The following is a 9,464-nucleotide window of genomic DNA, read 5'->3' on the forward strand; positions in this document are numbered from 1 at the left end:
TCTCTGAGAAAGCTAAGGAACAATAAGCCTGCCCATTGAATGGTCTAGATACAAGCAACACAACTATGTCTGGGTTTCTTTTTAATCAGGTGTTTTGCAGGGAGGAAGTAAAATTAAAGAGACAGGTTTTCCTTTCAAGCTTTTATTTTAACTAGTCATACTGCAAGCCAAACTAGTACTGTTCAGTTGCTGATTTAGCCATTTGTGAATATTTTATGGCATTGTACAAAAAAACACAATAAAAATATTCCTTATCAAAAGGAATCTGTCACTTTGATGCCTTGCTCTTCTGGACTTGTGTTATGACACTTGATATAGATTCAGAAAAAGAAGACATGTCAATCCTTCAGCTTGCACTCTGCGCCCTTGTTCCTTACGACACCTCACAGTATCCAGTTTCCTGCATCCAAATGTCTTTATGCCAATGGCTTATCTCCCTAATTCCCAGAGAGTCAGTGTTTTGGGAGAGAGGGGTGCTACAGCTACTACTGCTGTATTGCTAGGCAAGTTCAATGTTAGATTAGAAGTGCTATAATCCTAAACTTCATGTAGTACTAGGGTAGTATGTGGCTTGAAGGCAGCCTATGAGGCATTGATGCTAACAAGGCTAATAGCTCAGTTTGCCCAGAGATCTTTTCCTACTTGCAGAACCTTCATTGGACATCTGGTGTGCATTGTTATCATACTGCTGGCAAATTCTCCAGCTGGCAATTGTGATTGGGCTGACAGACACAGCTGCTCTTCTTGGTTCACTTTTAAATTATGCTTGTGACCTTCCTTTAGGAGAGTTAATCCTTCTCTTTCTTTTGAGCCTATGGCTGCAAATGTTTTCCAGAAAGTAAACCGCAAATGTCATGACCACTTAACTGCTAATGCTTAAGAAACCAACTGCTCTTGTAAAAGATGGATTTCTGTGTTCTTGGGAGTTGAGACAAACTTAAAGATGGCACCTAAAGAGAGTGCTTTTTTCTGTATAAAACAAGGTGCTGGTACTCATATATTGATAAAAGTGCTGAGTGTGCCAGCAGAATATAGATGTGAAACACGAGAAAAAAAGAAGAGCTGGTACCTTAAAATAATATTTGGTGTTTGCTAAAATACTGTTCTTTTCTATATGTTGCCTGCTTAGTATGCAGTGCCTTTGGCATTAGTTGTAGTGCATCTGAAAGAAGCTCTAGGAACTTCTGTTTTTATGAAAATAGGCAACAGATTGTGCTACAAGATCTTGTTGATGGATTTCCCTTTTATTTGGAGCTTTGCCTTCAAGAATAGCACTTGCCATCATGAGGTGTTTTTCCATGGGCCTGTTCTCGTTCTCTCTCTCTCTCTCTCTCTCTCTCTCTCTCTCTCTCTTTTGACCAACCACCTAACAATAGAAGCCCCCGACCCAGCAGTTTGTCCATTGGCTGCGGTTACTTTTTGGGTTGGCTTAATAGAAGTAGACAGCAAGAGCAGCCGGCTGTAAATGGCTAATGATCAAGGTTTCGATTAAAAAATAGTAGCTCTCTGAGCTTGTAACCACTCTCTTTTCCAGCAACTGTATTTAGTCTGTCTTAAAATACACTTTTGAGGAGGAAGATGGGAAATGGTTGGTTGGGAGGAAGCAACCCATTTGCCTGTGGAAATGTTATTTTGGGCTACAGTTCAGCACGGCTCGCTTTCGTGCCATTTCTGTCTTTCGGCGCAACGCTTCCTAAAATTAGCGCTGTGTTTCTTTGAAAACAGCATTGAAATAGGCATTTGGAGAAGTCTGATTCAGATCTTCTTGGAGATTATAGAGAGGCATAAGTGAGTGCCTGAGGGAAGCGTTCGTGGTGCAGTTTCACTGTGGGTTCATGTATGGGTGGTAGGAAGGCAAGTGCTTATTATTGTGGGGTGGGCTCTTGTTCCTTTTGTTAAATGCTCTACGCGGTTGCCAATAGCAGAAATGCAATCCCTCACTGTACTTTTGTGTGTGCTTGATGGTGGACCTCACTCAGCTTCACCTAAGCTTTAACACGGGGTCAGCAAACTTTTTCAGCAGGGGGTCAGTCTACTGTCCCTCAGACCTTGTGGGGGGCCGGACTATATTGGGGGGGGGGGGGTGTGAACGAATTCCTATGCTCTACAAATAACCCAGAGATGCATTTTAAAGAAAAGCACACATTCTACTCATGTATAAACACACTGGTTCCCGAACCGTTCACAGGCCGGATTTAGAAGGCGATTGGGCCGGATCCGGCCCCCGGGTCTTAGTTTGCCTACCCATGCTTTAACACGTTCAGTCTGATCTTCTGAGCAGTAAGCTCCACTTGCTGCCGTAGTGCTTCTTTCCAAGCTTGTTTACGTAGGACTGTAGCATTTAAGTGTGTTTAAACTGTAGCCCTCTTGTTTGTTTGGAAATAAAGATTTCTAAAACACAATTTTAAGGAAGTACGTTTGGGGCGCTTCCTCAAAGTTCTTGCAGTGTAGACTGCTACTGTTCAGGTTTCCATCCACTCCGTTCCACATATTTCCAACACTACTTTTCTCTCCATCTCCCCAATAGTCAGCATTGTGAGAACACTAAATAGGCTTACTTCTCATTGGGCTGGGTTTCTTGTAAGGAGCATCCCTCTTTAAAGGTGACTATGGGGTGCGGTGCTCATCATGCTTCAGGCCGAGGGAGCCGGCGTTTTTTCGCAGACAGCTTTCCGGGTCGTGTGGCCAGCATGACTGAACTGCTTATGGCGCAGTGGGACACTATGACAGAAGCCAGAGTGCATGGAAATGCTGCTTACCTTCCCACCGCAGCGATACCTATTTATCTACTTGCACTGGTGTGCTTTTGAGCTGCTAGGTTGGCAGAAGCTGGGAGCTTACCCCGTTGCGCAGATTTGAACCACTGACCTTCTGATCGGCAAACCCAAGAGGCTCAGTGGTTTAGACCACAGCTCAACCTGCTTTTGAATATATATATTCTGTGTGAAGCAGACTGAGGTGGTTCTTTCTCTTCCATTTTTATATAGATGGCATATAGCTATCATTTCCTGGTTGTAATCAACAAGACTTTTATTTTTTATTCCCCAGGGAGGGGCGAGAGCTCTCCATCGACATCAATGTAGATATTAAATATATCCATCTTCCGCTTCCAGCACTGTTCTCTCTCTCTCTCTTTCCTTCTGACCCAGTTATCAGTTTTTAAAATCTCTTACTCAGTATTCTAGGCTACTAAGTTATTATAGGGCTGTCTGGGGGGAGAGTTCAGGAGGGAAAATGAATTGGCCCCTTTAGGATTTTTTTTAGCATTTTGCGGTTACCACAACTGCCAACCTAGCAGTGGTATGGTTTGGGCTTATCGCAACCCTCAAGTATGAGTATGAGAAGAGCCGAACTGGTACCATTGCCCTTTTCCTTCTCCCTCCTCAAAAAATACCTTGGTGCTTGTTGAAAATCTAAAAACGTCAGAAGCCATAGGTTTAAGGTATTTCTTTTTTTAATATGCAGAGCAAGTGTTCTGAAAAGAGACAGTAATTTTATCATGCTATGGAATAGAACAGCTTCTTGACATAGTAACACCTACCACCTGTAGCTAATTGGCTGGCATCCAAGTAATACTTTTGCAAATGCATATTCTCCAGAGATGTTAGGACTCTGAAATTTTGATACAGTCAGAGTTGGAATATAATCAAGACTCAGGTGATTTATGTTTTTATTCAGTCTAGTATGAAGTCTAAATTTTGAATACTCAGTCAGTGAAGACACTCCAAATCCAACTGCCAATTTTAAACCTATTTCTTACACTTTGAATTTGTGCCTTGAAGCCTGAATCATTCCCTAGGCCTGGCTTCTATATTTTATTGCCAAATGTACATTCCCCCCCCATTTTCTAATAATGGTAGATTTAAATTTTGGTCCAAAGGAAAACAAAAGCCAAACTCATAAACAAAAATCTGTATGCTGCAGTGTTTTCAATGGATGTTGGTGTGACGACCCCCGCCCACCCTCCAAAAGGATTTTGCACCCTCAAAACAAGTATTTGATATCATTGACCAATTCAATGAGCAGCTGTAGTATGCATTCAGAAGCCAGATGTAGGCGGAATTCCCACATCTGTCAGGGCCCCAGTAGTGTTTTGTTGCCACTTCTCAGCAGGTAGTAATTGCCAGTTTTCAGAATGAAGCTTTGCATCACCTCCTGATTCCCTTTTCTTGATGGCTGCCATCAAGTGTATTAAGGGCTGAAGCCACTGTATGTACACATGGCGGTTAAATGGGTGAAGGCTGGGATGTCATTTAATACTGGTACTGCATTTAATACCCCTTTCTCTGGCCTTGTGTAAATGGGATACAATCGTTATTCCTGCTTAGGTTTGAGAACGCTAACTGGGCAAAATCATACTTTTCACAACTGTTAGTAATGCCATCCTTTTCACTGTGATAGCTTAAGCTTCTTCAAATGCAAGCCTTAAAGTTCCTATATGTGCATTTTCCTCAGTGGACTTCTTAAGATGCTTTAAAAAAAATAAATCATTTTTTTTGGTATTTTTATGTGTTTTGTGAAATATGTCAATGTGATGCATTTTTTTATCTCCACAATATAAGAAAGTATAATCTATTCTCTGTTCTGAGAACTCTGTGCCAGCTCTCAGCAACATACTAGCATTAGTTTATACAAGAATGTTTTGTTCTTGTGCTATAAATACATAACTGAAGCCCTGTGCCTGTGTGTAGTAAACAAACGTAAGTGAATGTACATAATGGGGGTCTGCATTTCTTCCATATGGCAGCAGAACTGCTGAAATATGCATGTACCACTGTGTAATGTGTTCATGCAGTATTCCTTTCTTATAGCTTGCTTTCTGTATGAACATATTGTTTCAAACTATTTATGGTGTCCATAAATTAGCTAACACTTATTTATGAAAAACTTCATTGTCTAAAAATTAAAAGGTTCCTATGTCCTTTTGGTGGGGGGGAGAGAGACATGTGTTCCTTTGATTTCAAGATTTGGGATACACCCTGTGACCCAGTTATACTGTTAAAATGATCGTGACTGCCTTGAGACATACCGGTGACTTGTTTTATTGTAGCTTTAAAGCAAGCAAAATGGATTTTTCATTTCAACACTGCCCCTTGCAATTCTATAACTTGTTTTATAAAACTAAAACATTAGTATATTACTTTCTTCCAAGGAGCTCATACACGGTTCTTTTCTCTCTCCCCACTGCTTCCCCCCAATTCTCTCAACAATTTTCTGTGTGTATGACTGGCCCATGTCCATCCCCTGAGCTTCATGGATGAGTGGAAATTTGAACTTGGGTCCTAGACTGGATTGATTTTGATTGATTGATTATATTTCTATGCCGCTTTTCATTCACATGAATCACAAAGCTTCATACAAGCAATAAATAGCAATAACATAATCGAACATCACAAATGCAACACAAATCATACAGAATAGTTAACAAATCATCAGTAAAACAGTTAGCAGTCTATAAAACAATATTTTAAAAACCTAAAAAAAGAGAAAAATTACAACAAAAGTCATATTGTAGGATTCAGAAAGTACTACAGCATTCGTAATCTATAAAACAACATTAACAAAATAGCAACCAAAAAATAAACTAAGCACTGTTGAATTCATACAGGCACTTTCCACACCTCCATGACTCATAATCTTTCACTCGATTCAGACCCTTAAAAGACACATACACACGATGCCCGTGGCAGCAACTCTAACCACCTTAAGAGTGCATATGTAATAGTGTGAATTTGGCCAGAAGCAGGCTGCTTGACCAGCTAGGGATCTGTTGAGGAGAATATCTGCTGAGCACAGACCTGTCTTCAGTTCAGCAGACTTTTCTTGAAGGCAGAGCCAAACCTGTGTAACGTAGTAATCAATCCAGACCTATTTCTGTGACCTCTTCCCTGGTATATAATTTGTATCTCTGATTATCTGGAGTGACTTTCCTTCTTACTCACCCATTAGCAGACCATAAATCTAAAGCCCATTGGTGTATTTTATGCCCATATTTTCACCTCTCTCCAAGTCCCCTGTTTTCAGCACAGTGGAAGCCAGAAAAAGGCTACTGAAAAAAACTGTAGTTTTCCAGGAACTGAGTAATATATTTTCCAAATGTTCATTGTGTTGAGACATTATTAGATTCCTTTCCAACATTAAGTGGAATGTCTGGTTGTAAAGGTTGGTCTATGCCAGAGGTAACCAAGATGGTCTCCTCTAGATGTTGGATCCCATCAACCCCATTCAGCATGGCCAATGGTTAGGGATAATGGGTGTTGACATCACATTGGCTGCCATTTGTGTACAGTGTTAGGGGGACAGTTTGATATATGCCAGCAACTCTTAGAACTCACAACAAGCCTTCTCAAAAAACCGTCTTGATTCTTTCATGAGTGCATTCATAGGAAGACATCCTTTGAAACATTAGTGCTGAATCATCCATTAAAAAAAATTCCCTTTGTGCAAAAGTATATATTAGTACTGTAATGCGCTATTGCTGATATCCCACCTGAACCTTCATGTTTGCTGATTTGTAACCAAAAGCATCCTGATCTGTGTGCGAGAAGAGGGATTGAGTTGTTTAGTACTTCACATAAGTGTATCATAGCATGAAAGAAAAGTGTAAAGTATGACTGACTGTTGTGCTAAAATAACAGTTAGCATATTAAGTATATTTAATAAACTTATTTCCATGGTGTATGTGCACATCTGTGTATGCACACAACACACACACACACACACACACACACATTGTGCCATTGTAATGATGAGTGTTAAAATAGGATTATATTTTTCTAGTACAAATTAAGCATTTACTAAAGCATAAATCAGTTTATGTACCTTATTTAATAATCACGTATCTTGGACATGTTATTTTTCGGTTACAGTGGTACCTCAGGTTACAAACTTAATTCATTCTGGAGGTCCGTTCTTAACCTGAGGCGCGCTTTCGCTAATGGGGCCTCCCGCTGCCACCACGCGATTTCTGTTCTCAGCCTGGGACAAAGTTTGCAACCCGGAGCAACTACTTCCGGGTTAGTGGAGTTCGTAACCTGAAGCGTTTATAACCCAAAGTATTTGTAACCCGGGGTACCACTGTATCTGAGGCTTCGTGTTAATGAATGATAATTTTGTTATCTATTTTTGTTTTGTCTTTTGTCTAGTGGCTTTTTAAAATCTATTTGAAGTCTCACCAATTTCTCTCTTGTTTCCTGATTTCTCACCAATTTCTCTGCAGACCCACATTTCAAGACTTCCCCCTGGAGCTGTGGCGGGGCAGTCAGTGGCAATTGAAGGAGGAGTCTGTCGGCTGGAGAGCTCAGCAAGCTGAACCGCTCCTTGTCTGGTCAGCAAGCAGAGCACAAATCCATTATGTATATTAAGCTCCTTGGTGTTTTAACAGATGTTGAGGATTTTACTCTCATTTTATACTCCTTATTGCAACCACGTGCACCCTAACTTGAAACAAGTGCTGCTGTAGCTTTATATTCTTTGTTTGAATGTATATGAGAATTTGTCTCCCAGTGGAATAGAAACTCTGTTCCCAGTTGTGCAAATGAAAATAATGTATGGATAATTTAATGTTACGAAACCTTTTTATGTGTTAATCGGTTAGCCTATAAGAAAATAATGCCCTAAAATTCCAAGGGGAAATGGTTAAAAATTGTGCGGTAGTAGCAAATGTTGTTGTTTCACATTGTGAAGCTAGAGGCTTCTGAGCTACTTGGAATACAGAAGTGACCAAATGCTCTTTACATTATTTAATAGTTTCAGTGGGTCCAGTGGTATCTTAAACATGTTCTTTTCACATATAATATATATAAACAGTGATTGGTTTCAGTGAAACAATTTGGAGGTGACTATGGCCTGACTTTTTGTTCTTCCCTATTCAGTTGATGGTACTTTTTTGGCTTAAGTATTGCATACTTCAAGCTGTTATATGTTATGAAAGGCTCTGTAAAGATAACGTACAGTCATGAAGTCGTTACTTTGTGTATAATGGAATATTGGAATGTAAATAAGAACAAAGTTTATTGGAAGAGTCAATATTATTCTTTGGTTTAAATCTATTTTTAAGAGAATGGTGTAGAAATAAACATGATATTACTGGATAAATAATGTAAAGTGTATTAAATTGATGATGAAGAGGACCCTAATTCTACCTTTCTTCGTCAGTTCTTTAAATTCCAAATTTGTAGTAAAGGTATATAAATGTCTGCAATTATATTTACATGTTATGAATATAGAGTTACAAGTGGCCTTTTGAAGAATTTATACAGCCAAAATTCATGATATTGCATCATTTTATATACTTGATTCTTAGATATGAGTTAATTTTTCTTATTGTTTCAGGATCTTCAGCTGTTTAATTGTTTGCATGTTTACAGGGATGTAATGGCTTAGAACAATCTTATTGAGTACTTGATGAGCTGTCAAAATAGACTAAGGGAATTTTATTGGAGATTTTTTATATTGTGTTGAAAGATGTTATATGCAGCCTTTAGAAATAATTGCTTGGTTTCATCCAACATATTCTTAATCCCACAACCAACTTTCCTTGGCAAATTGATGTGCCATCACTCTGTTTAACTTCACAAATGAAAGGAAACATTAAAAACTGATTTTAATCAGGTTCATTCTATTTGATATGTAACGCATGAAATCTCAGTGGTAAGAAATATCTGTTGATCTTTTATTTCAGTTACGTATTTGAACATGATGTCTGCTGGTTTCCTAAACTTCATCACAGGAGGCTACAAGTTGTGCCACAATAGCTGCATTTGGGTGTGTCTAGATGCACGAAACTTTAGTACTAAGCCTATCTGAAAATGGCTCAATTGCAGCAATGCCACACATTTATCTTCTCATCCAGAACAGGCATAGGGAGAACCATTTTTGTCTGGCCTGCAAAGATGCCAGTTTTTCACAGCACTGATTTGTTAAACCTTCTGTCATTCACACAGCTAACTTCCCTTCTTCAAATCAGGGCTGTGTTACAGTGCTAATTGGTGGCTTTTGTGTTGGTCACTGGAGCCTGATGAAAGGAGAAGTGGAACGCCATTTAAAAATAATGCAAGATAAAAAATGAAATTCAAAGTGAGCAAGGAGAGGGAATGATAGTCAGGTTTCAGCCTGGAACCAGATTGCATAGACAATGAAAAGCAAATGTTTGGGACACTCACCCTGCAGCGGGGGGGGGGGGGGGTAGGGGGAACCCACAATCTTGTTTGCAGGTTCACAGTTTTTACCCCCAACATTCCTGCTTCTAGACAAAGGAAGCACAATCTGTTTCTCACTCATGATTCCAGATACTATTTATTCATAGTAGTCAGATGCCCGGCAACAGAGATCGTAAATTGGTCACATCAAACCTGTGAAAAAGGGGAATTGGTTCCATTGTTAAACTTTCTAATACACAAAGCACCATTTTTTGTTCATTCTTGCGATAACCTCATGAGACTGTTTTCTAATAGAGATCCATA

At 39.5% G+C, this 9,464-nt stretch overlaps 1 protein-coding gene across 9 annotated transcripts in view; it reads left to right on the top strand.

The window, feature by feature from the left end:
- The window catches only part of TASP1 (taspase 1), a 62,438-nt gene extending 53,825 nt beyond the window's left edge, over window positions 1-8,613 (top strand). For all 9 annotated transcript variants that reach the window (XM_083435255.1, XM_083435254.1, XM_083435260.1 and 6 more), the window contains one exon: window positions 7,220-8,613. In XM_083435255.1, coding sequence (XP_083291381.1) covers window positions 7,220-7,312 — 93 coding nt within the window. In that variant the 3' untranslated portion in view covers window positions 7,313-8,613. The remainder of the gene's footprint in view (window positions 1-7,219) is intronic.
- Window positions 8,614-9,464: the final 851 nt, after the last annotated feature.

The sequence above is a fragment of the Podarcis tiliguerta genome, assembly GCF_965153285.1.
Source record: "Podarcis tiliguerta genome assembly, chromosome: 3".
NCBI lineage: Eukaryota > Metazoa > Chordata > Lepidosauria > Squamata > Lacertidae > Podarcis > Podarcis tiliguerta.